At 45.7% G+C, this 26,735-nt stretch overlaps 1 protein-coding gene across 7 annotated transcripts in view; it reads right to left on the reverse strand.

The window, feature by feature from the left end:
• KLKB1 (kallikrein B1) overlaps positions 1-26,735 on the reverse strand; it is a 121,527-nt gene that overhangs the window by 84,613 nt on the left and 10,179 nt on the right. For 4 of the 7 annotated variants that reach the window (XM_056559379.1, XM_056559366.1, XM_056559417.1 and 1 more), the window contains exons 2-4: positions 12,929-12,987; positions 11,065-11,224; positions 7,156-7,262 (exon numbers count right to left, since the gene is read on the reverse strand). In XM_056559379.1, the coding sequence (XP_056415354.1) occupies positions 7,156-7,262; positions 11,065-11,224; positions 12,929-12,987 (326 nt within the window). Of the gene's footprint in view, positions 1-7,155; positions 7,263-7,367; positions 7,621-11,064; positions 11,225-12,928; positions 12,988-26,735 lie in introns of those variants that run through there. The other 3 variants (XM_056559407.1, XM_056559388.1, XM_056559396.1) reach the window with 3 other exon arrangements.

Here is a 26,735-nt window from a genome sequence, read left to right on the forward strand (position 1 = left end):
CCGGCATCGTGACAAGGCCCTAGGGCTTCACAATCCCTAAGATTAAAAGATGAATTTTGAAATTTAAATTGAAGATTTATGGTAGCTAGTTCTACTATCAAAATTTTTTAGGCCCAGACCAAGGCCCAGCAGCATCAGTAAACCATAAATTGGCTGAGTGACACAGCCTGTAGTTGGCTGAAGCATGAGGAGACCATATAGTGTCTGAATGGCACAGCCAGGAGTTGGCAGCAGCAAGCAAGAGTAGACACTAGGACTTCCTAAGATTAAAAGATGAATTCTGAAATTTAAACCGAAGATTTTGGGTAGCTACCATAACAAAAGTTTTATTCCCAGACACAGGCCCAGCAGCATCAGTAAACCATATTTTGCCTGAGAGACACAGCCTGTAGTTGACTGAGGCATGAGGCGACCATTGAAATTTATGATTTTTAAATGAAAATTTCACTACTCTGCCTGACATACTTATTGCGTATATGAGAGGAGTACAATACGCTTCACTTCGCTTAATACAGAATTTGTCTAGAACAGCAGAAGGTGTGTACTACTGGGTGTCCTTTCACAGTATATAGATCTTTGACAGATTAAGAGGTACAAATTAGTACACTACTTAGATGTAGGAATGTGGTATGCACTTATGAGGGCAGAAAAATGTGCTAGAGTACACTTACAAATACTTATTTTTACCTGTGTCCCAGATTCCAAAATTCCTTTATAATCAGAAATTGTCAGAATACCACCTGACATTCAAAATAAGAAAATGATACATACGTTCTCTGAAGAAAAGGATCCTTCATTAGATGACAATATGAGTATTGTGTGTACCAGTGACATTATCTCATTGGAGTAAAAATGAACAAAAAGAGGTGCGGTCCTAGTGAAATATTGCGGGGTAATTCAGTAAGATGAACATAAATAATGCACCTTACCATGTGGTGTTGCACTGAGAGTGCAACACCTCCGATGACATATAGACTCTATGAGCCAATGAAGGTAGCAGCCTCCGCTTCCCTTTTCCCGTGACTCTGCGGTCCGGTGAGAAAATGAGGAAAGGATAAAAGATATGGAACCTCCGGACAGCGCCTTCCTTACGAATGGAAAAAAACTTGCCAGAGCGTTAAAAAGGCAAATTTTTATTGGTAAAATGATGCAACTTAAAAGTTTTGAATCCGGACCGGATTCTTCGTCAGGCAGTATGATACGCTCTGGCAAGTTTTTTTCCATTCGTAAGGAAGGCGCCGTCCGGAGGTTCCATATCTTTTATCCTTTCCTCATTATCTCATTGGAGGAACAGGAAAACATGATACAATTTAATTCTGCAACTGAGAAACCACAACAAAGAATAAACGACTTAAAGCCTACTGGAACTGAGGAACTTCAAAATGGCAAATCTACCACATGGGATAGTTAGTGAATTCCAACAGCCGTAGGTCAGTATCTGCTAGTCCTTGGCAATATTGCTTATTTTACTGGTCTGGTACCAACATGGTAATAATGCTGGGAAAGTAACTCAAGGATACCCACATGTTTCCTATAATACACAGTCAAGTTATGGAAACCATATAGTGGCTGAATGACACAGCCTGGAGGTGGCTGAAGCATGAGGAGACCATATAGTGTCTGAATGGCACAGCCAAGAGTTGGCAGCAGCATGAGTAGACCCTAGGGCTTCACAATCCCTAAGATTAAAAGATGAATTCTGAAATTTAAACCGAAGATTTTGGGTATCTAGTGCTACCATAACAACATTTTTATTCCCAGACTCAGCAGCATCAGTAAACCATATATTGCCTGAATGGCACAGCCTGGAGGTGGCTGACGCATGGGGAGACCATATAGTGTCTGAATGGCACAGCCTGGAATTGGCAGAAGCATGAGGAGACCATTGACATTTTAGAATTTTATATAGAAATTTAAGATTTTTAAATTGAAATTGAGAGTTTTGAAATTGAACTCTCAACTCCCAAGTTTTAGTGTCCCGGGCCCCGGCGTGTGGGTACAAAGGAAATAATCTAACAAGGAGTCACATGTCAAATGGCAGCACAATGACAGAGCCTGGAGGTGACATCAGTAGGAGGAGACCAAATAGTGTCTGAATGGCACAGCCTGGAGTTGGCAGCAGACGAGGAGACAATAGGGCCTCACAATCTCTAAGAATAAAAGATTAATTTTAAAATTTCCATTGAAGATGCATGGTATCTAGTACTACCATAAACATATATAGGTAATATCTTAGGCCCAGCAGAACCATGTAGTTGCTGAATGGCACAGACTGGAGCTGGCTGAAGCATCAGTAAACCATACATTGGATGAATGGCACAGCCTGGAGGTGGCTGAAGCATGAGGAGACCATATAGTGGCTGAATGAGACAGCCTGAAGGTGGCAGAGGCAGCATCAGGAGTCCTGAAAGTGACCCGGTAACAGAGTGGTGCAGTAGGTGGCAATACCAGTACTAAAGTGACAAAGGTGGTCCGAAAAAAGGTCTGATGCGGAAGAATGTTTGTAACTTGGGAGCAGCGCCTTAAATCTGTTTGGCACTATCCATATTTGTGAAGTGTTGGTGTGGCACCATGGTCAATCTATTCTCATGCATCAGGCAATGGTGGTTGGAAATCCTGGCGGATCCGTGCTTGATTCATCTTCACAAAGGTCAGACTCTCCACATTTTTTGTGGACAGACGAGTTCTCCTTGGGGTGACTATGGCCCCAGCCGCTCTGATGGCACACTACTGACCGGGCAGGACAGCTTTTGCAGGGAAAACTCTACTAGTTGCGGCCACAAATCAAGTTTGGCAGCCCAGAAGTCCAGCAGATCTTCAAGGTGTGTTGGCATGGGCATGTCAAGGAATGCCACCACCTGCTGGTTCGGGTCCTGCTCCAGGTCTACCTGCTGCTGATGAGTTGCTTTACTATGCGGGTGAAGAAAGCTAGTCATCAGTGACTGTAGACTCAGGCTGCTGCTGATGAAGCTGGAACTGCTCCTGCCACCCCTCCCCTCCCCATCAGCCATGACAGTGGAAGGTGAGCGCAGGGGGCCTCCCGATTCAGACTTGCGAGAGGATGGACGATGGTGTCGATAGGCATCTGCCAACTGACTACATAGGATGCCTCTGTAGTAGGTAATTTTGTCCTCCCTCTCAGTGGGTGTAAAAAAGGCCCCTATTTTGTGGCGGTAGAAAGGGTCCAATAAGGTGGAGATCCAGATGTCATCCCGCTGCTAAATGGTGACAATTCAGCTGTCAGCATGCAAGCTGGTGAGCATGCAACGTGCCATTTGTGCAAGTGCATACTGCCACGGTGTGTGTCTGGGTCCTCTGTCTCACCTTCCTCATAACCCTCTAGCTCCTCTGGCTGCTCCTGCTCCTCCTCTCCTGTCAGATTACAAGAAAAAATGCCCATTTGGTGAAACCTAAACTGTGCTCCACTGTGCCTCTCACCCTCCTCCTCCTCCAGTTCAGCCCCCACAGGGCTCGTGTGGCCGTGAGATGTAGGCGCCACATCTCCAGTGCCCTCACCAGCCATTGTTTCCAACACGTGTTGTAAGAAATGAAGCAGTGGAATTACAATGTTCCTCCCGTAATCCTGGCAACTGACTAATAATGTGGCTTCCTCAAGGGGCCAGAGAAAACAGCCGGTGTCACGTATTAGCTACCACTGGTTCACATTAAAGTTACATAGGGGAGTCCCCCTATCCGCTTGGATCATCAAGAAATCGGTAATGACTTTTCTCTATTCGTACAGTCAGTCCAACATATGGTGGGTTGAATATCAACGTGTGGCAACGTCACAAATCAGACTATGTCGGGATACCATTCTGATGCTGCAGCTCAAGGAGGGTGTGCTTTGCAGTGTATGAGTAGCTGAAGTGCATGCAAATTTTCCTTCCCATTGTTAGGATATCTTGCAAATGTGGGGAACACTTCAGGAATTGTTTCACAACCAGATTGAACACGTGTGCCATACAGGACACATGGCTCAGCCTTCCCAGTCGCAGCGCATGCAAGAGGTTCTTCCTGTTGTCAGTCCCCATGGTTCCCATTTCCAGTTTTTGTGGAGTAAGCCATTCTCTGATTTCTTTACGAATGACTTTTAGAAGTTATTCCCCTGTGTGACTCGCCAAGCAAACCATATGAAGAACAGAGTGACACCGCCGTGCCCTGCACACATGGTATGCTGAAGGGCCACTGAGACTTGTCTGGGCAGTGGAGGCTGAGGACAAGGTGAAGGATGAGTAGGCGGAGTCACACACTGTCACAGGACCAACAGAGTGTGAAGGAGGAAGTAGCGTGACCTGTCCAAGTTGAGGTTGTGGCTGTGCAAGTACCACATTCACCCAGTGAGCCGTAAAGGACATGTTTTGTCCCTGACCGTAGTTACAGCTCCAGAAGTTGATGCTGCCGTGCACTTTGGTACACACCGACAGACTCAAGGACTGGCCCACCTTCTCTTCCACAAAATTGTGCAGGGCTGGTACTGCCTTCTTCGCAGTACCAGCCCTGCACAATTTTGTGGAAGACGGGTTGGCACTCTCCTCCTCAGCTCAGCACAAGCCATCAGTTCTCTGAAAGGTGCAGAGTCCACCACTTGAAAAGGGAGGGACTGCAGCACCAGTAACTTAGACAGAACAGCATAGGACAGAGGCAATGGGAGGACAGGGACTGCTCCCGGGCCATTCTAACTTAGGGTTGTGTCTGAGGAATCCACCGACTGTTGACTGGGGGTTTCAAATGTCACTTGTGATGAAGTGGATGACTGTGTTAACCAATCGACAACGGCAGATGGGTTGCTGGTCGAGATACAACCGCTAGCTGAGAATGGGAGCTCAGGCCTCTCGCTGCAACTCCTGCTGCCACTCGCCCCTAGTCTGCTGCGACCTCTGCCTGAAGGATTTACGCCTCTCCTCTGTGAACATCCTGGCACTTCTCTGCCTGACATACTTAGTGCATATATGAGGGTAGTAAAATATGCTTCACTACGCTTAAAACTGTATTTGTCTACAACAGCAGCAGGTATGGACTTTTGGCTGGCCTTTCACAGTATCTAGGCCCTTGACAGATTAACAGGTCCAAAATAGTACACTACTTAGATGTAGGTACGTGGTATGCACTGACAAGGGCAGAAAAATGCTCTGTAGTACACTTAAAAAAGTATCTGAGTACAACACCAGTGGGTGAGTACTTTTGCCTGGACTTTCACAGTATGTGGGCCCTTGACAGAATAACAGATAAAAAATAGTACACTGCTTAGATGTACGTATGCGGTATGCACTGATGAGGTCAGAAAAATGCACTACAATACGCCTAAAACTCTATATTTTATGAAACACCAGCCGGTAATTACTTTTGGCTGTACTTTCACAGTATGTAGGCCCTTGACAGATTAACATGTACAAAATAGTACAATACTTAGATGTACGTATGCGGTATGCACTGTTGAGGGCAGAAAAATGTGCTACAATACGCCTAAAAACTCTGTCGTTTTGTACAATGGCCGGTGAGTACTTTTGGCCCTCCTTTCACTCTATGTAGGCCCTTGACAGATTAACAGTTACAAAGTAGAACACTACTTAGATGTACGTATGCGGTATGCATTTATGAGGGCAGAAAAATGTGCTACAATACACCTAAAAACTCAGTATTTTTGTATACTACCAGCCGGTGATTACTTTTGGCTGTCCTTTCACAGTATGTAGGCCCTTGACAGATTAACAGGTACAAAATAGTACACTATTTAGATGTACGTATGCGGTATGCACTTATGAGGGCAGAAAAATGCACTACAGTACCTTAAAAAAAAACATATTCTTGTAAAACACCAGCAGTACGCAACAGGCTGCTGTCAAAAAAAGCTGTGTACTAAACACAAAATTGCACTCTGTCACAGACTATTAGGAATGGACTGCTGTGTGTTATACCGTCTACAGACTAGTATAGCCAGTAGATGATTTTTTGTGGAACAAAGACACTGAATTGCACTGAAAAATTATTCCTGCCTCCTCTGCTAAGGTTTATGAAGTTGAGGCAGCTTGTTGAAATGTATGAGGCAACACACAGCTATGTGCCCCTTTCTGTACTATGCTGAAGAAAGGGACTGGGAGGTTAATGCCTGCAGCTGCAGTAAAAATCCTTTTCAGTGAAAAAAACAATGCTCTCCGTCCACGAGAATGCTGATGTGACTAAGATGATATTAAACGCTGCTGGAACGTGCTTTTCTCTGCTGTAACATACACACACAGGCTCTGAGTCATTTGATCCTTCTGCAATGTATTGTAATGAAGTGACTGGCCGCAAGATGGCTTAAAGAAGCTCTCTTGTTTTTGTTTTTTTGCCTATAAAGTATCATGCACATTCAACGTTACTAGTTTTGCAGCACCATTTGTTTTATTCCTGCTGTACCCTTGTGTTTTATTACTCTGATTAAGTCACATGATTACAAGTCTGACTGATTGTGGGAGATTAGTTCCGCAGAGACGGAAAAATAGCAGTCAAAGGCAGAAATATGGAGGTAAGGTTTAAACAGGGTTTCACCAACTAAACAGGGTCTCATCAACTAAAAAAAATTACAGCCTTAAAAACACAAAATAGATCCTCCTTGTCCAGTGTTAACTATACATAAATTGTCCTTGTCTATGCATGTGGCATGCTACCAGCCACCCAACAAAGTAGACAACAAATGTGTTGCTCACGCGATTCACAATGTCCCCTTTTTGAAGCTGCAAATATTGGGATTCAAATTCTTATCAGTGGTGCATTTTCTTCACAGCCTCACTTGCAGAATGACTGCCCCCTAGTCCTAAAAGCATGGTGACGAGCACCTGTGCTGGCCTGGACTGGCCCATGAAGAGAATGAAAGGCCCAACCCCAGATCTGCCTATCATCCCATAAAAATAATGTCCTGAAAAAAAAAGTACTTAAAAAAGCCACAAGCAAGCCAAGGGATTTTTACTGTTTCTGGATTTTCCATATTTTACTCAACTTTCCTTGATGAGATATGCGCTTTCTGAAGCTTGATAGCTATATACAACAGATATCTTGGGAAAATATAGTGTTCTGTGTCCACAATTCCCGTCACTGTGTCAAAGTACACATAGACCAACTAGATAACAGGTTCTTGTATGAAACACTAAAGTGGTAAATGAAAATGGAAGTTCTCACCATATATTCTCTTTGTACAATGTTTTAAGGAATGCCCTGAAATGGCTCCTGGCACCATCGTTTTCGTTAATGTTAATGTTGGACTGTCCTTCAGAAAGCATGCAAACCTGGAAAATGAAAGAGAAAATTATTTTTTTCTTTTATGTCAATATTCCAAAGCAAACATATAGGCCTCATTTTATTTCATAGTAGACATATAAAGCACATTCTACCCCTTATGTTAGCCTATGAATGAACATAAGATAGAAACGTATAAGATTGCAGGCAGTAATATACCACTTGCTCCATCTCATCTGTCTTTTACTATTTTAATTTTCTCTTTTATTTTTTACTAGGATAGACGTCTGTGTATCCCAGACAGTTGCCCATAGCAACCATTCAGATTGTTTCTTTCATTTTAGGAAGGCCTTTTTAAAAGGCTAGTTGCTATGGGCAACTGACTAGTTACTATGGGCAACTACATCACTCCTTTTCTACACCATCTGAAGGATAGGAGCGAGGTGGCAGTGGTGCCACCTCCTCCTATCCCCTGTGATTGGCCGATCAGGACTGACCAGGGGTGACAGTTGAGATCCCCTACTCTGCCCACCCCTGAAAGGCCGGACAGAACGGGGGAAGATGGCGACATGTGGGCACGCGGGGACCGAGGACCGGGTACCGGCGATTGGAGCAGGGGAGGACCGGCAGGAAAGCAGCCACAGTGTCAGAGGCAGCAGTGAAGATCGCTGTAAAGTGATCTTCACTGCTGCTTCTAGGAGTTTCAAAACTACAACTCCCAGCATGCCCAGACAGCCTTTGGCTGTCTGGGCATGCTGGGAGTTGTAGTTTTGCAACATCTGGAGGGCCACAGTTTGGAGACCACTATGCAGTGGACCCAAACTGTGTCCTTCCAGATGTTGCAAAACTACAACTCTCAGCATGCCCATACAGTCCAGGCCTGCTGGGAGTTGTAGTTCTGTAACATTTCGCCCTTCAGATGTTGCAGAACTACAGCTCCCAGCACGCCTGGACAGTCTCAGCATGCTGGGAGTTGTAGTTTTGCAACATCTGGAAGGGCACTGTTTGGAGACGACTCTAAAGTGGTGTCCAAACTGTAGCCCTCCAGATGTTGCAAAATTACAATTAAAAGCATGCCGAGACTGTCCAGGCAAGCTGGGAGTTTTAGTTCGGCAACATCTGGCCCTTCAGATGTTGCCGAACTACAACTTCCAGCATGCCTGGGCAGTCTGGGAATGCTTGGAGTTGAAGTTTTGCAACATTTGTAGGGCTACAGTTTGGATACCACTACACAGTGGTCTCCAAACTGTTCTCCTCCAGATGTTGCATAACTACAACTCCCAACATGCCATTTGGCTGTCTGTGCATGCTGAGAGTTGTAGTTTTGCAACAACTGGAGGCACACTGGTTGGGAAACATTGTCTGTTTCCTTACTCAGTGTTTCCCAACCTGTGTGCCTCCAGCTGTAAAAAACTAAAGCTGTAAAACTATAACTCCCAGCATGCACTGACAGACCATGCATGCTGGGAGTTTTAGTTTTGCAACAGCTGGAGACACACTGGTTGGAAACACGGAGTTAAGTAACAAACTCTGTGTTTTGCAACCAGTGTGCCTCCATCTGTTGCATAACTACAACCCCCAGCATGCACGGACAGCCAAAGGGCATGCTGGGAGTTGTAGTTTTGCAACAGCTGGAGGTTTGCACCCCCCCCCCCATATGAATGTACAGGGTATATTCACATGGGCGGGGGTTTACAGTGAGTTTCTCGCGGAAAGTTTGAGATGCAGCAAATTTTCCAGCCGCAGCTCTAACTCCCAGCGGAAAACTCACTGTGAACCCCCGATCGTGTGAATGTACCCTAAAAGCACTACACTACACTAACACAAAATAAAAAGTAAAACACTACATGTACACCCCCTTACACTGTCCCCCCATCCCCCTCAATAAATATGAAAACATCTCATACAGCAGTGTTTCCTAAATGGAGCCTCCAGCTGTTGCAAAATAACAACTCCCAGTATTGCCGGACAGCCATTGATTGTCCAGGCATGCTGGGAGTTTTGCAACAGCTGGAGGCACCCTGTTTGGGAATAACTGGTGTAGAATACCCCTATGCCCACCATGCAAATCCCTCATTTAGGTCTCAAATGTGCATGGTGCTCTTTCACTTCGGAGCCCTGTCGTATTTCAAGGCAACAGTTTAGGGCCACATATGGGGTATTTCCGTACTCGGGAAAATTTGCCTAACAAATTTTGGGGGGCTTTTTCTCCTTTTACCCCTTATGAAAAGGTAAAGTTGGTGTATACTCCAGCAGGTTATTGTAAAAAAAAATTACTTTTTACACCAACATACTGGTGTTGCCCCATACTTTTTATTTTCACAAGAGGTAAAAGGAAAAAGAAACCATAAAAATTTGTAACACAATTTCTCCTGAGTACGCAGGAGTGAGAGCGCACCATGAGCATTTGAGGTGATTTGCACAGCGGTTGCTGATTGTTACAGCGGTTCTGACATAAACACAAAATAAACACCCACATGTGACCCCATTTTGGAAACTACACCCCTCACAGAATGGAACAAGGGGTATAGTGAGCCTTAACACCCCATAGGTGTTTGAAAAATTTTCGTTAAATTTGGACGGGCAAATGAAAAATTAGCATTTCTTCACTTAAAAGCTGGTGTTATCTAAAATGTTTCCTTTTCACAAAGGGTAATATGAAAAAGCCCCCCATAATTTGTAAACTCATTTCTTCTGAGTATATAAATAACCCAAATGTGGATGTAAAGTGCTCTGCTAGCGCACTACAATGCTCAGAAGAGAAGGAGCACTATTGGGCTTTTGGAGAGAGAATGTGTCTGGAATTGAAGGCTATCTGTGTTTACAATGCCCCCATAGTGCAAAAACAGTGGAACCCCCCCACATGTGACCCCATTTTGGAAACTACACCCCTCACAGAATGTAATAAGGGGTGCAGTGGGCATTTAACCCCCACAAGTGTCTGACAGATTTTTGGAACAGTGGTCCGTCAAAATGAAAAATGTAATTTTTCATTTGCACAGCCCATTGTTCCAAAGATCTGTTCAACACCAGTGGAGTGTAAATGCTCAGTGTACCACTTGTTACGTGCCTATAGGGGTGTAATTTCCAAAATAGTATGCCATGTTTTTTTTAATTTTTTTTGCTGTTCTGGCACCATAGGGGCTTCCTAAATGTGACATGCCCGCGACACAGAGGAAAAAATTAGCCCTCATACCGCCCCATACGCGGAAAAATAAAAAAGTTATAGGGATCAGATGACAATTTTAAACGTATTAATTTTCCTGCACGAAGTTATGATTTTTTCCAGAAGTACGACAAAATCAAACCTATATAAGTAGGGTATCATTTTAATCATATGAACCTACAGAATAAAGATAAGGTATAATTTTTACCGAAAAATGTACTACGTAGAAACGGAAGCCCCCAAAATTACAAAACGGCGATTTTTTTTTTCAATTTTGTCTCACAGTGATTCTTTTTTTCCGTTTCACCGTAGATTTTTGGGCAAAATGACTGACGTAATTACAAAGTAGAATTGGTGGCGCAAAAAATAAGCAATCATATGGATTTTTAGGTGCAAAATTGAAAGAGTTATGTTTTTTAAAGGCAAGGAGCAAAAAACGAAAATTCAAAAACGAAAAAAAACCCGGTCCTTAAGGGGTTAAACTTCTTTTTATGGATTGAGAACCTCTAAACCAGGTTTGCACACCTGCGAGCCCCCTGCTTTTTCTAACTTATGTGGATGTGTCGTTCTTCTACTTTTTTGGATATGTAATACTTTTTTTCCCCAACATAATTGTAATAAAATAAAATAAAGAAAAACATTTAAACAAATTCAAACAATATCAGCCTTCCTCCATGCTGCCTTACCTTTCATTATCATTTGACCAGCTTGCTGGTAGATAAGAAAACATCAGGCAACGGGCACTGAAGGTACAGACCATTTGGCAGTACTCAACATCTGGAGCAAATACATTACCCATGTCTCCACCTTGTAGAAGCACATCATGTTCTAGTTCAGGTACACAGTCTATCAAAAGGAAATTCATGAACTGTGTTATTTTATGTAGTGATATGTTGAGTTAGAGTGGGTTCACACATAGTATTTACGTAATTAGGCGCAATATATATATAATCGACTATAACTTATGACTGTGCTGCTATCATCCACCACTCCACTAAAACATCTACCACTCCATTACAAAACACCATAGTGCCCTGATTTTATATATGGGGAAGCACGTCGGGACATGTTCTGTTGACTGGGACGATTTTTTCTATCATATTATTATTGTTCTTAGCAAACACATTTCAAAGCAATTGTTTGAGTTAGTATAGGGTATTACAGTCAAGGATGTCCTTGAAGTTAGGACTTTTTTGGTGTCTAGACATATACAGCAAGTATTCTGTTTGAAGAATTACATTTATTCTGTAGGAACTACATTTATGTGTCATTCACCTGAGAAGTTTCTATCTACATTGGGGGACATTTATCAAAGCATTTAGTAGTTTTTTTTTTGCTTAAAATTGTCGCAAAAAAGTCGCACTTGCGACTACGCTCTTTTTTCTGCGACTTTTTGCATGTTCAGTGTCCTCAGCAAAAAATAAAAATCTTGCTTACCAAAGCAAAAAGTGATTTTTGACTTGCAGTGATCAGAGATTTATCAAGTGCGAAAGTCGCAAAAAAGTTGCATCTCATGGAAAAACCTACTAAATTTACTCCAGCTCAGGCATGGAGCAGAAAAAGCCACTACCAAAGCAAAAAAAAAGAAAAAGTGCTTAAGTGAAAGAAATTTATCAACAGGCTGAAAGCAGTTGATAAATAAGTCGCACATAAGCAAAAAAATAGTAAGAAAAAATAACTAAAAAAAAGGTATACATAAGCAAACATTGATAAATGTCCCCTATTGTCTTGCACATGGATCTATGACATGTAAGTTATTATACTTAAGTGGTACTTGGTCAATCAAATGGTCAATCAGGGCTTTTGTATTTTTGGGACTGATGTGAGTATTTGAAACTTTAAAAAAATGTTTTTATGTGAAATTCTTATAAAATGTATTTTTTTAGCTTTGTTGGTTGGTATTAAAATGCTTATTAGGAAGAACTACTTACTCCCCTCAACCCACTTACCTACACACTTTACTATTGAGGACAACTAGGGAGCATTATCATGGTTTAAGCGCCGGGGCAAAGTTAGGAGGATGCTGGAAAAATGTTGAGACTAAAATGCATCTTTGAGTTATGGCAGACAGAAATCACCCTGGTAGTCTGGGTTGGATGGGCACACAAAAGGGAGAGTGACTAACAGTGATTAGAGATAAGTTCAACTGTGAGTCATTGGATGTAACTGCACTAAAACCAATTATATGGTCTTCAGGAACTGTGTAGAGCTGGTATGGAATAATCTTGGTCTGTAACAATATTGTGATAACATGTGGTCATGGAATGGCGGAATTACCTCTTTTAACATTCAGCCCCCCACACCACAACACTCGCCCCCCCCCTCCCCCCCCCCCCCCACACACACACACATACACACACCTACCTTAAACTGATTCTAAGGCCATGTAAGTAAAATCATAGAAAACACCTTTACAATTTTAATATTTAAACTGTTAATGATATTTTAGATTAATGCACATCTCATGTCACATTACATCTGATATTTAAGCAGTTTTGGGTAAACATATTTGTTATACATTAGCTAATATTCACAGACATGTTACTTCACCTCCACAAGCCAAATCAAACAGCAAGAGAAGACTCGTCACAGTGTAATAAAATTTCATCCTGTAATGAATCATAACAGATATATAAACCCTTCACAAACAGACAAAATACTGTAATCCTTATTGAAGAAGATTTTGTTTTTAGTTCAAAATTACGAAAAGAAAATGATCATATAAAGTACCTGATGTGCAGATATTAGTTCCCAAGCTGTGACTGCAGTATCTCCCTCTATCCTTTGCCTTTTCATTCAAAAAGGGGGCATGTTTACATTGTATTACAAAACTGTGTGTTTGGGGGCAATGTTTAACTATCTTGCAGTTCAATGCTTGCTTATGCAATAAACCTAGTTAGTACATAATAATCCTCTGCATACAAGAATTGCAACTGAGAGTGTCTTTTTTGACCTGTCAAATACATAGTGCCACTAGTCATATTGTTTTAGCATAAGACTAGTATAGTTTAAAAAAATGTAAACATGTTAGTGCAAAGGGTGATATCATAACTGGGATAGCCTGTCATATAACTCATCACAGGAAGAATTGCATTGAAATGTTTTTGACACAATAAAGTCAGTTTCTTTTGTAGATTTTCTAATGCTTTAACCACCTTTAACCCCTTAAGGACTCAGACCATTTTCACCTTAACCTCTTCAGGACGCAGGGGATATGCAAACGCCTATTATGGTCTACGCCGCTGATCACTCCCGGAGGAAGCGGGGCGAAACGCGTTGGAGTGTTGAGGTGGGGGAACACCGGAGCACACCAGCCATATACATCTTGGTTTGTATAGTGTCTATTGTCCTCGTGCACTGTAACGATTATGTGTTAGTGGTTTAGGATATATAACCCATATAGGACTCCTTCTTATTGTAGTAAAGGCACATGCACTTTGTGTATGGTGCACATTATCTGGTATATGTTGTGACCATACTGTTTACATTGTACTTCATTGCACCATATAGAAATTGCATGCACTGTTTGCACTTTTATACCATACACCCCTATTGTATCTATCAGTATTAGGCTTGGTCTGTCTCTATATTACAATGTTATTTATACAGGATTAGAGTTTGTTACCTCTGTATGGTGTTCCCCCACCGCCTGTCTTTTAATTTTGTCCAATGTGTGTGTGTTTTTTAGGGAGGGGGGGGGTTCTTGCTGTTCATGTATTATATACCCAATAAAATTGAGTCATGATTTTTCTACATTTTGTGTCTGTATATTATTTTTTATTGAGGGGTATTCTGCAGGTTTTTTGTTTTTTTCCGGTTGGGGACTAGACCTGGATGCCTGCTGAAATCATTCAGCAGGCATCCCGGCACATCGCCGAGGAGGGTTCTGAGACCCCCGCCGGTCAATTCAGACCAACGATTTTCGTCGATTCCGTTCCCGACGCTCGCCGGGCAGGGACTGGACCAGGATACCTTCTGAATTAATTCATCCCGGATGATTGCTGAGACCCCCTCATATCGGTGATCGGCACAGTTCCCCGGTAAATACAAATGGCGATCTGCAGCGATTCCAGATCACATGGGTCACGTGTGACCTCATGACCCAGATAAGGATGATGATCGCCGGTGTAACATACACCACCAATCATGATCCGTACAGTACTGGGAGGTGGCAGTGTTGCCAGCCCCCAGTACAGCTGTGATTGGGCGGCCATAGTGACCGCACCAATCACAGCAGTATGGAGAGGGGAGGGAGGGTGAAGGAGCATGTTGCTCCGTCTTGTCCTCCATTATTCAGAGATCTGTTGTGCAGGACGGAGCCCTCATAGTTAAAAAAAAAAGTGCCCCCTTGCCCCCTTTCTGTTGCCCCTTGGCACATAAAGCAATCAGGGACAGTTTAGATTAGGCAGGGACAGGTTTGGAGTAAAAAAAAAATATAGATTTGTAGGTGTCTGCGGGTCCGTAGCACCTTTAGCTGCGTGACCCCTGGGTCACTGCCGTCTGCCGCCGTACTACTGATCATCTTATTATTATTTTTTTTTTGGTGCAGGTGCTTTTTCGGGTTATAGTGGCTTTTTTATTTTTATTTTTTGCCGTTATAGGCGGTCTGTGCCACCCGTATCAGGCCTGTCCTGTGTGGACGGACTGTACCTTTGTGTGTAGCCTGCCCCACGGCCAACAAGCAATAATCTGTGTGCACACCACTGATTAGGTACACGCTTTTTTTTGCGCTAGAAGTTTTTTTTTTTTAGTTTTTTTTTTCCTTTTTAGTTTATATTTTTTCTGTTAGGGCGGGTTTAGTTAGTTAGGTTAGGGCGCGTTAGGGAGGTAGTCTCGCACCACACCAAACACAGCACATACAGAAAGTTTTCCCCACACACATATACACACACCCCCATCCCGTTTAGAGTAGGGAAATGGCCCGCAGGGCGTTTTCAGAGGAGGAGGCATATGCCATACTTGCCTCTGACACTGAAAGCACCACAGAGGACGAGGAAGACCCCAGATTCCTTATTTCCTCGTCCTCCTCATCATCTATTTCTGATGATGGGCCACCAAGGCGGCGGAGGCGCCCCCATGCAGGACCGCAAACCTCACAAACCCGGGCTCACTTTTGGCTTGGACGGGTGGCTGGTTCCCAGTCGATGCAGCCGAAATGAGGACATTTTGGGGCCTCGTGCTGCATATGGGCCTGGTAAAAAAAAAAACAGTGTCAGGCAATATTGTAGTGGGGACTTTCTTTACCAGACCCCGCTCTGCAATATGGCCATGGCACGTCCCCGGTTCAAGGCCATTCAGAAATGTTTGCATTATGCTGATAATGCAGCATGTCCCCCCTAACTGATCCCGTGTATGACCGCCTGTATAAAATCAGGCCGGTCATCAATCATTTCGAGGCCATATTTTGGGAGGCCTATGTCCCTGGAAGGGAGGTTGCTATTGATGAGTCTCTCTTCAGCTTTAAGGGGAGACTCAGCTTCCGGCAATACATCCCAACCAAGCAAGCACGGTATGGCGTGAAGATGTACAAACTTTGCAAAAGTACCTCAGGGTACACTTGCAAGTTTAAAATTGGGCTTAAAATTTTGGGGTCCATTTTCTCCTATTCCTCCTTCTGAAAAAGACAAATTTGGGGTAACACCACAATTTTAGTGTTAAAAATAAAATTTTTCATTTTCACGTCCAAATTCAACACAAAGTCGTCAAACACCTGTGAAGTGTTAAGGCTCAGTATACCCCTTGTTACGTTCCTTGAGGGTGTAGTTTCAAAAATAGTATGCAATGTGTTTGTTTTGTTTTTTTACACCATGGGGGCTTCTTAAATGACACATGTGCTCCAAAAACCATGACAGCAAAATTTGATAAAAAAAATCCCACAGTTGCTCTTTCCCTCTTGAGCCATGTTGTGAGCCCGCAGAGCACTTTATGTCAACATATGAGGTATTTCCATGCTCGAGAAAAATTAGGCTGCAAATTTTGGGGGGCTTTTTCTCCTTATACCACTTTTAAAAATGAAAAAAAATGGGGCTACAAGAACATGTTAGTGTAAAAAATGCAGATTTTGATTTTTCTCCTCCATTTTACTACTATTCTTGTGAAACACCTAAAGGGTTAATAAACTTTCTGAATGTCATTTTTTATTCTATGAGGGGTGTTGTTTCTATAATGTGGTCATTTATGGGATATTTCTTACAGAAAGGCCCCTCAAATCCACTTCAAACTTAACTGGGCCCTGAAAATTTCAGATTTTGAAATTTTCGTGAAAATCTCTAATGTCTTCAAAAAGTAAAAACATGTCAACTTTATGAGGTCAACATAAAATAGACATATTATATTTGTGAATCAATATATAATTCATTTGGAATATCCATTTTCTTACAAGCAGAGAGTTTCAAAGTAAAAAAAATGCTAAATGTGCAAAATTTTCATGACATTTTAGGATTTTTCACCAAGAAAGGATGCAAGTAACGATGAAAATTTAAGTAAAATATGTCACGAGAAAACAATCTCGGATTCAGAATGAAAGGTAAAAAGCATCCCAGAGTCATTAATGCTTAAAGTGACGGTGGTCAGATTTGCAAAATAGGTCTGCATCCTTAACCTCTTGGGGACACAGGGCATATGCATATGCCCTGCATCCCTGGTATAATGGGTTTAAACCATTCTCACTGGCGGGGAACGGGTTAAACCCGATGGGTCCTGGTTGCAACGGGCAGTCAGGACCCAAGTCTAATGCTGGGCACGGCCAATCAGGCCGATGTCTGGCATTAACCCTTTAGACACCATGATCAAAGTTTATCGCAGCATCTAAAACAAAAGTAAAATAATCCCGACAGCTCAGCAGAGCTGATCAGGACTATCGTGACAAAATTGCGACTTCCCGATCAGTTTACAGGACAACGGAAGGGTCCTCATCTGCCTCTCCGTTGCCTGATTGGCGATCTACTGCTCCATGCATGCGCAGCAGGCTAGAGCAGCAGATCACCGGTTACACTGATCAGTGCTTTACAATGGCATAGCACTGATCAATATATGCAATCAGAAGATTGAATGTTTTAGCCCCCTATGAAAAAATTTTTTACATTTTTTTTAAATAAAAGTTCATTAACCCCTTCCCTACTAAAAGTTTAAATCACCCCCTTTTCCCATTTTTTTTATAAAATTATGTAATAAAGAAGAAAAATTATCATATGTGGAACCAAAGCATGCGTATTTGTCCGAACTATTAAAATATTAGGCTAGCCAAACCACACGATCAATGGCGTAAAAGTAAAAAAATACCAAAGTCCAAAATTGTGCATTTTTGGTCACTTCATATACCATAAAATTATTAATGAAAAGCGATCAAAATGTCCCATCAAAACAGAAATGGTACCGATAAAAAGTACCGATGACGGCGCAAAAAATTAGCCCTCATACACTCAAAAATAAAAAAGTTATAGGGGTCATAAGATGCCAATTTACTCCACTACAGCATTATGTCGTGCATTGGGCTATAGGGAGCAAGTACTAGCAGAAAGAGAGCTAGTGCTTGCTGTAAGTGCTGGCTGCCCCCATCACCGGAGTGCATAGATGAACGGGCGCCGTTTATTCTTCTACAGTACAGTACAGTAATAAGGGCTCTCAGTGCTGGGACCTGTGGACCAATCACACAGCATCCCCAGCACTGATATACAGGGGATAGGCGTGGCAGCTGTGGGCATAGCCACGCCTATCCGACTGTTGCTGACTATCGTTAAAAGCATTTTTTTAGCATCATTAAAGCTGCTAGAAAGAAGAAATTTTATTTCTAGCAACTTTGACAAGCTGGGGCTGGTTTAAAGGGGTTAAAACTCCTGACAGTTGAGCTTTAAGGTAAAAATAGGCGGAGTCCCTAAGGGGTTAAGGTGAAAATGAGCTGGGTCCTTAAGAGGTTAAGGACTCAAAACAATCTTTGTTTTTGCACTTTCGTTTTTTCCTCCTCATCAATTTTGCACCTGCAGACCCACGTAAGGGCTTGTTCTTTGCGTCACCAATTGTACTTTGTAATTACATTACTTATTACATAATCTGCGGCAAAAAAAAAGATATTTGTGGGGTGAAATGAAAAAAAAAAACGCCATCTACTTTTTAGGGCTACCTTTCTACGCAGTGCACTTTTCGGTAAAAATGACACATTATCTTTATTCTGTAGGTACATACTGTCACGATGCCGGCTGGCAGGAGGTGGATCCTCTGTGCCAGAGAGGGATAGCGAGGACCGTGCTAGTGGACCGGTTCTAAGACACTACAGGTTTTCACCAGAGCCCGCCGCAAAGCGGGATGGTCTTGCTGCGGCGGTAGTGACCAGGTCGTATCCACTAGCAACGGCTCACCTCTCTGGCTGCTGAAGATAGGCGAGGTACAAGGGAGTAGGCAGAAGCAAAGTCGGACGTAGCAGAAGGTCGGGGGCAGGCGGCAAGGTTCGTAGTCAGGGGAGATAGCAAAGTTCTGGTACACAGGGTATAAACACACAAAAACGCTTTCACTAGGCTCTAGGGCAACAAGATCCGGCAAGGAAGTGCAAGGGAGGAGACTAGATATAGCCAGGAAACAGATGGGAACCAATTAAGCTAATTGGGCCAGGCACCAATCATTGGTGCACTGGCCCTTTAAGTCTCAGGGAGCTGGCGCGCGCGCGCCCTAGAGAGCGGAGCCGCGCGCGCCAGCACATGACCGCAGGAGACGGGAACGGGTAAGTGACCTGGGATGCGATTCGCGAGCGGGCGCGTCCCGCTGTGCGAATCGCATCCCCAACGGCCATGACAGGGCAGCGCTCCCGGTCAGCGCTGACCGGGGAGCTGCAGGGAGAAAGGCGCCGTGAGCGCTCCGGGGAGGAGCGGGGACCCGGAGCGCTAGGCGTAACAGTACCCCCCCCCTTAGGTCTCCCCTTCTCTTTATCGGGTAACTGCCTCCCCTGGGATGAGGACACCGGGAAAGGAAGGAGGGATTCCTCAACGGCAGGCAGAACCGCAGGAGTAGGAATGGGGAGAGAGGGCAGAGGGCGAGACCTGGCACGGGGCAGTGTGACACCAGGACGGGGGCCATGGGGTGGCACAGAGGCTTGCCTGACGGGACTGGGAGGGGGGGAGGGGCATTTCCTGTGGCAGGCAGAGTCCTTAATGACCTTAGGGGGACCGGAAACAGGAGGAACCACAGGGTCACGGCAGGGAGTACTGGGAACCGGTTTTAGACAGTTCTTGGAACAAGAGGACCCCCAACTCCTGATCTCCCCAGTGGACCAATCCAGGGTAGGGGAATGAAGTTGAAGCCAGGGAAGTCCAAGGAGAATTTCCGAGGTGCAATTGGGGAGGACCAAAAGTTCAATCCTCTCATGATGAGATCCGATGCTCATAAGAAGGGGCTCCGTGCGGAAACGTATGGTGCAATCCAACTTGGCTCCGTTGACCGCGGAAACGTGGAGTGGCTTGACAAGACGGGTCACCGGAATGCGAAATTTATTCACTAGGGACTCTCGAATAAAATTTCCAGAAGCTCCAGAGTCCAGGCAGGCCACGGCTGAGAGAGAAGAGCTGGCTGAAGCAGAAATCCGCACGGGTACCGTGAGACGTGGAGGAGCAGACTTGGAACCAAGAGACGCCACACCCACGTGAGCTGGGTGCGTGCGTGCGTTTCCCAGGCGTGGAGGACGGATAGGGCAATCCACCAAGAAATGCTCGGTACTGGCACAGTACAGACAAAGATTCTCTTCCTTACGGCGATTCCTCTCTTCCTGGGTCAGGCGAGACTTATCCACTTGCATGGCCTCCTCGGCGGGAGGCCCAGGCGTAGATTGCAACGGATACTGTGGGAGAGGTGCCCAGAGATCTAAGTCTTTTTCCTGGCGGAGCTCTTGGTGTCGCTCAGAAAAACGCATGTCAATGCGGGTAGCTAGATGGATGAGTTCTTGCAGATTGGCAGGAATCTCTCGTGCGGCCAGCACATCCTTGATGCGACTGGATAGGCCTTTTTTGAAGGTCGCGCAGAGTGCCTCATTATTCCAGGATAATTCTGAAGCAAGGGTACGGAACTGTACGGCATACTCGCCAACGGAAGAATTACCCTGGACCAGGTTCAACAGGGCAGTCTCAGCAGAAGAGGCTCGGGCAGGTTCCTCAAAGACACTTCGGATTTCCGAGAAGAAGGAGTGTACGGAGGCAGTGACGGGGTCATTGCGGTCCCAGAGCGGTGTGGCCCAAGACAGAGCTTTTCCAGACAGAAGGCTGACTACGAAAGCCACCTTAGACCTTTCAGTGGGAAACAGGTCCGACATCATCTCCAGGTGCAATGAACATTGCGAAAGAAAGCCACGGCAAAACTTAGAGTCCCCATTAAATTTGTCCGGCAAGGACAGGTGGAGGCTAGGAGTGGCCACTCGCAGCGGAGGAGGTGCAGGAGCTGGCGAAGGAGATGATTGCTGAAGAAGTTGCGAATGTTGGCGCACAATGGTGGACACTTCCGACAGCTGGTGGGTTAGATGGGCGATCTGTCGGGCGATATCAGAGACAACTGGCAGGGGAACCTCAGCGGGATCCATGGCCGGATCTACTGTCACGATGCCGGCTGGCAGGAGGTGGATCCTCTGTGCCAGAGAGGGATAGCGAGGACCGTGCTAGTGGACCGGTTCTAAGACACTACAGGTTTTCACCAGAGCCCGCCGCAAAGCGGGATGGTCTTGCTGCGGCGGTAGTGACCAGGTCGTATCCACTAGCAACGGCTCACCTCTCTGGCTGCTGAAGATAGGCGAGGTACAAGGGAGTAGGCAGAAGCAAAGTCGGACGTAGCAGAAGGTCGGGGGCAGGCGGCAAGGTTCGTAGTCAGGGGAGATAGCAAAGTTCTGGTACACAGGGTATAAACACACAAAAACGCTTTCACTAGGCTCTAGGGCAACAAGATCCGGCAAGGAAGTGCAAGGGAGGAGACTAGATATAGCCAGGAAACAGATGGGAACCAATTAAGCTAATTGGGCCAGGCACCAATCATTGGTGCACTGGCCCTTTAAGTCTCAGGGAGCTGGCGCGCGCGCGCCCTAGAGAGCGGAGCCGCGCGCGCCAGCACATGACCGCAGGAGACGGGAACGGGTAAGTGACCTGGGATGCGATTCGCGAGCGGGCGCGTCCCGCTGTGCGAATCGCATCCCCAACGGCCATGACAGGGCAGCGCTCCCGGTCAGCGCTGACCGGGGAGCTGCAGGGAGAAAGGCGCCGTGAGCGCTCCGGGGAGGAGCGGGGACCCGGAGCGCTAGGCGTAACACATACGGCTACAGGGATACCCAATTTATGTAGGTTTGGTAGGGCCTTGGGGTGTAGTGTAGTTGGGGTGTTGCTTCAGTAGATGAGGGGTTAATTTAACCCCTGTCACTCGTGACGCCAGGGTGAGGGTTAATACGCTGAGGTAAATCTTCGGCCTATCGCCACCCTTCCCAGAAGCGATAGGTGTGTGCTTAAATGAATGAAGGTCCACAATAGGGATGAACTTGAACTTGTATAAACTTTACTGAGGTACTTACGGTACATCCAATTAACAGCAACAGTCTTAGCAATACAGTCTCTATGTAGTACGGCAGTGATTGACAGATGCCGTCAGATGCAGTGATTGGGAGAGGAACTAGACAGAATCTTTATCCTGACAAAACTTTTATATACATTAGGTACTTTTAAACCTACTAGATATTTTTCTAGACATTATAAACATTTGAGGACTAGTAATCCTACTAGACAATTATAAAGGCTTCCTAGACAATTATGAAGCTATCTGGACAATTATGAAGCTATCTAGACCTTTAATTTCTAGCTTCTAAAAAATTTTAACTAAGCTTACTATACATTTTAAGCTTACTAAACATTTAGGCTGCTATCTGACATTTAGTTGCTAGCTCCTAAAACATTTTGTTTTAGCCCTCTTACACATTTTATGAGGCTAACTTGACATTAGTACAACTCTCTATACATTTAGCTTCAAGCTAACTAAACATTTTTTATTATCTCACACATTTTTTTTTCTTTTTGCCAACAATGAGTTACCTGTTAGTACACGAAAGGTATACTGGCTAGCCGGAAGCTAGGTCACAGTAAGATTGGCTACTAGGGTCTATTGGCTGCATGCTACTTACCCCTAGAGCACTTCAAAATAACCTACCTAGGTTACCTTTAGAACTACGTGTTTAATTCTAGGCTTGCAAGAGAACCTACTGGCCAGGTAGAGCATCTCACACACGTAATGCAGAAAAGAGAAATATGAGTGCACCTAACAGTGGCAGGAATTGGGTATCAATATGCTACAATTCCTAAGTGTTTTTTGAATGTGAGATACATTTTGTTTTTGTGTATGTACTGAAATAGACTGAAGTAGTACATTTAAGTGAGTAGTCTAGAGTACTATGTGTGTAAGTACTATCTTAAGGATAAGTTACCCTATTATTTTCGTTGAGACAGGTGCTAGCGATTGGCGACAGCAATATTACTACCCTCGGAGGAGCCGAGGTGTCACCTACTGAGTAACTACTAAAAGACCTTTGAGCATTTTTATACCTTTGTATGTACATGTGTACAAGTATTATCTACATTATTGGGTTTGGTGTACACATGCATATAGCGGGCAATTTTCTGTGTACAACCTTTACTTACTTTTTATGTACACAGACATGAAGCTATCTTCCTTGTGTACAAGAACCATATACATTTTTATTATACATTTACTAACACTCCAACAAGGTTCAGGCGCATACACCTGATAAGTGCAACATTTAGCAGAGAGTCCCATAAATATAGGATTATATACATAGAACGGACGTGTAAGGATCTGCAGTCCACCTACACTAAGAGTTCATGGGAAAATATACAAATTGGCATGTAAGGATCAGCAGTCCTCCTACACTAAGAGTTCATGGGAAGGGAAACGAAAACACGTCCGTACCACAAATCAGCCGGGTACAGTCCTTATGAATCTCCTACTGGCTAGGAGTCTCTTGACTTAATAGTCAGGCACAAAGCTTAGTGGTTACGTTGCTGAACTTTGAACTGGAACAATCTTAGCACAGTCCTGCTAGGCACAATTCTTGAACTCGGTTGCTGTAAAACAAAAGTGGTTAATAAAACAACAAGCCATTACTTTGAAGTCCTTTAGAGGATATTCTTCCTCACTCTTGTTGTGCCTCTCCTGGTTCCTCTGTACCTCCCAACATCAGGGGCAGGTATTGAATTAACATAGCTCTGCCACACCACATTGGAGGGTGGAGCGGTTGATAGTAGGATTCAAAGAGGCTATAGGCTTACTAGAATCAAAGTGGGGCAATAGGGCTTGAGCACCATCTCCAAACTAGGATGGACCCATGACCCTTTTGTCGGTACCTCAGGAACAGGCAAACTGTCATGGCTCCAAGAGGGTCTATGGACTGATTTTGGTGGTCGCAACTTTGGCCTACTTTCCTGATCCTGTGCAGGACTTGGCTCTTGGCAGTGTCACGATTCGGCAGGCTGGAGGTGGATCCTCTGTGCCAGAGAGGGATTGGCGTGGACCGTGCTAGTGGACCGGTTCTAAGCTGCTACTGGTTTTCACCAGAGCCCGCCGCAAAGCGGGATGGTCTTGCAGCGGCGGTAGCAACCAGGTCGTATCCACTAGCAACGGCTCAACCTCTCTGACTGCTGAAGATAGGCGCGGTACAAGGGAGTAGACAAGAGCAAGGTCGGACGTAGCAGAAGGTCGGGGCAGGCAGCAAGAATCGTAGTCAATATGGCAATAGCAGGAGGTCAAGTACACAGTATGGACAAATACAGTAAACGCTTTCTCTAGGCACTAAGGCAACAAGATCCGGCCGGGGAGTGCAAGGGCAGTGATCAGATATAGTCTGGGAGCAGGTGGAAGCCAATTAAGCTAATTGGGCCAGGCACCAATCATTGGTGCACTGGCCCTTTAAATCTCAGAGAGCTGGCGCGCGCGCGCCCTAGAGAGCGGAGCCGCGCGCGCCAGCACATGACAGCAGGGGACCGGGACGGGTAAGTGACCTGGGATGCGATTCGCGAGCGGGCGCGTCCCGCTGTGCGAATCGCATCCCCGACGGCCATGACAGTGCAGCGCTCCCGGTCAGCGGGACTGACCGGGGCGCTGCGGAGAGAGAGGCGCCGTGAGCGCTCCGGGGAGGAGCGGGGACCCGGAGCGCTAGGCGTAACAGTACCCCCCCCCTTAGGTCTCCCCTTTTCTTTGTCCGGTAACTGCCTCCCCTGGGATGAGGACACCGGGAAAGAGTGGAGGGTTTCCTCAACGGCAGGCAGTACAGCAGGAGTGGGAATGGGGAGGGAGGGCAGAGGGCGAAGCCTGGCACGGGGCAGTGTGACACCAGGACGGGGGCCATGAGGAGGCACTGAGGCCTGCCTGACGGGACTGGGAGGGGGGGAGAGGCACTTCCTATGGCAGGCAGAGCCCCAGTTCTTGATCTCTCCTGTGGACCAATCAAGGGTTGGGGAATGGCGTTGAAGCCATGGTAGTCCAAGGAGAATTTCGGAAGTGCAATTGGAGAGGACCAAAAACTCAATTTTTTCGTGATGAGGTCCGATGCACATTAGGAGGGGCTTCGTGCGGTAACGCACGGTGCAATCCAACCTGACTCCGTTGACCGCGGAAATGTAGAGTGGCTTGACGAGACGGGTCACCGGGATGCGGAATTTATTCACCAAGGAATCCAGAATAAAATTCCCAGAGGCACCAGAGTCCAAGCAGGCCACGGCTGAGAGGGAGGAGTTGGCTGAAGGAGAAATCCGCACGGGCACCGTGAGACGTGGAGAAGCCGACTTTGAATCAAGAGACGCCACACCCACGAGAGCTGGGTGCGAGCGTGCGTTTCCCAGACGTGGAGGACGAATAGGGCAATCCACCAAGAAATGTTCGGTACTGGCACAGTACAGACAAAGATTTTCTTCCCTACGGCGATTCCTCTCTTCCTGGGTCAGGCGAGACCGATCCACTTGCATGGCCTCCTCGGCGGGAGGCCCAGGCGTAGATTGCAACGGAGACTGTGGGAGAGGTGCCCAGAGATCTAAGTCTTTTTCCTGGCGGAGCTCTTGATGTCTCTCAGAAAAACGCATGTCAATGCGGGTGGCCAAATGGATAAGTTCTTGCAGGTTGGCAGGAATCTCTCGTGCGGCCAGCACATCCTTGATGCGACTGGATAGGCCTTTTTTAAAGGTCGCGCAGAGAGCCTCATTATTCCAGGATAATTCGGAAGCAAGAGTACGGAATTGGATGGCGTACTCGCCAACAGAAGAATTACCCTGGACCAGGTTCAGCAGGGCAGTCTCAGCAGAAGAGGCTCGGGCAGGTTCCTCAAAGACACTTCGAATTTCCGAGAAGAAGGAGTGTACAGAGGCAGTGACGGGGTCATTGCGGTCCCAGAGCGGTGTGGCCCATGACAGAGCTTTCCCAGACAGAAGGCTGACTACGAAAGCCACCTTAGACCTTTCAGTAGGAAACTGGTCCGACATCATCTCCAAGTGCAGGGAACATTGCGAAAGAAAGCCACGGCAAAACTTAGAGTCCCCATCAAATTTGTCCGGCAGGGACAAGCGGAGGCTAGGAGTGGCCACTCGCTGCGGAAGAGGTGCAGGAGCCGGCGGAGGAGATGGTTGTTGCTGCTGTAGCTGTGACTGAAATTGCTGTAGCTGTGACTGAAGCTGCTGTAGCTGCGACTGAAGTTGCTGCGTCATGGTGGTCAAGTACGACAGCTGGTGATCTTGTTGGGCGATCTGTCGGGCTTGCTGGGCGACCAGCGTAGTGAGGTCAGAGACAACTGGCAGGGGGACCTCAGCGGGATCCATGGCCGGATCTACTGTCATGATTCGGCAGGCTGGAGGTGGATCCTCTGTGCCAGAGAGGGATTGGCGTGGACCGTGCTAGTGGACCGGTTCTAAGCTGCTACTGGTTTTCACCAGAGCCCGCCGCAAAGCGGGATGGTCTTGCAGCGGCGGTAGCAACCAGGTCGTATCCACTAGCAACGGCTCAACCTCTCTGACTGCTGAAGATAGGCGCGGTACAAGGGAGTAGACAAGAGCAAGGTCGGACGTAGCAGAAGGTCGGGGCAGGCAGCAAGAATCGTAGTCAATATGGCAATAGCAGGAGGTCAAGTACACAGTATGGACAAACACAGTAAACGCTTTCTCTAGGCACTAAGGCAACAAGATCCGGTCGGGGAGTGCAAGGGCAGTGATCAGATATAGTCTGGGAGCAGGTGGAAGCCAATTAAGCTAATTGGGCCAGGCACCAATCATTGGTGCACTGGCCCTTTAAATCTCAGAGAGCTGGCGTGCGCGCGCCCTAGAGAGCGGAGCCGCGCGCGCCAGCACATGAC

The sequence above is a fragment of the Hyla sarda genome, chromosome 1 (genome assembly GCF_029499605.1).
Source record: "Hyla sarda isolate aHylSar1 chromosome 1, aHylSar1.hap1, whole genome shotgun sequence".
Lineage (NCBI taxonomy): Eukaryota > Metazoa > Chordata > Amphibia > Anura > Hylidae > Hyla > Hyla sarda.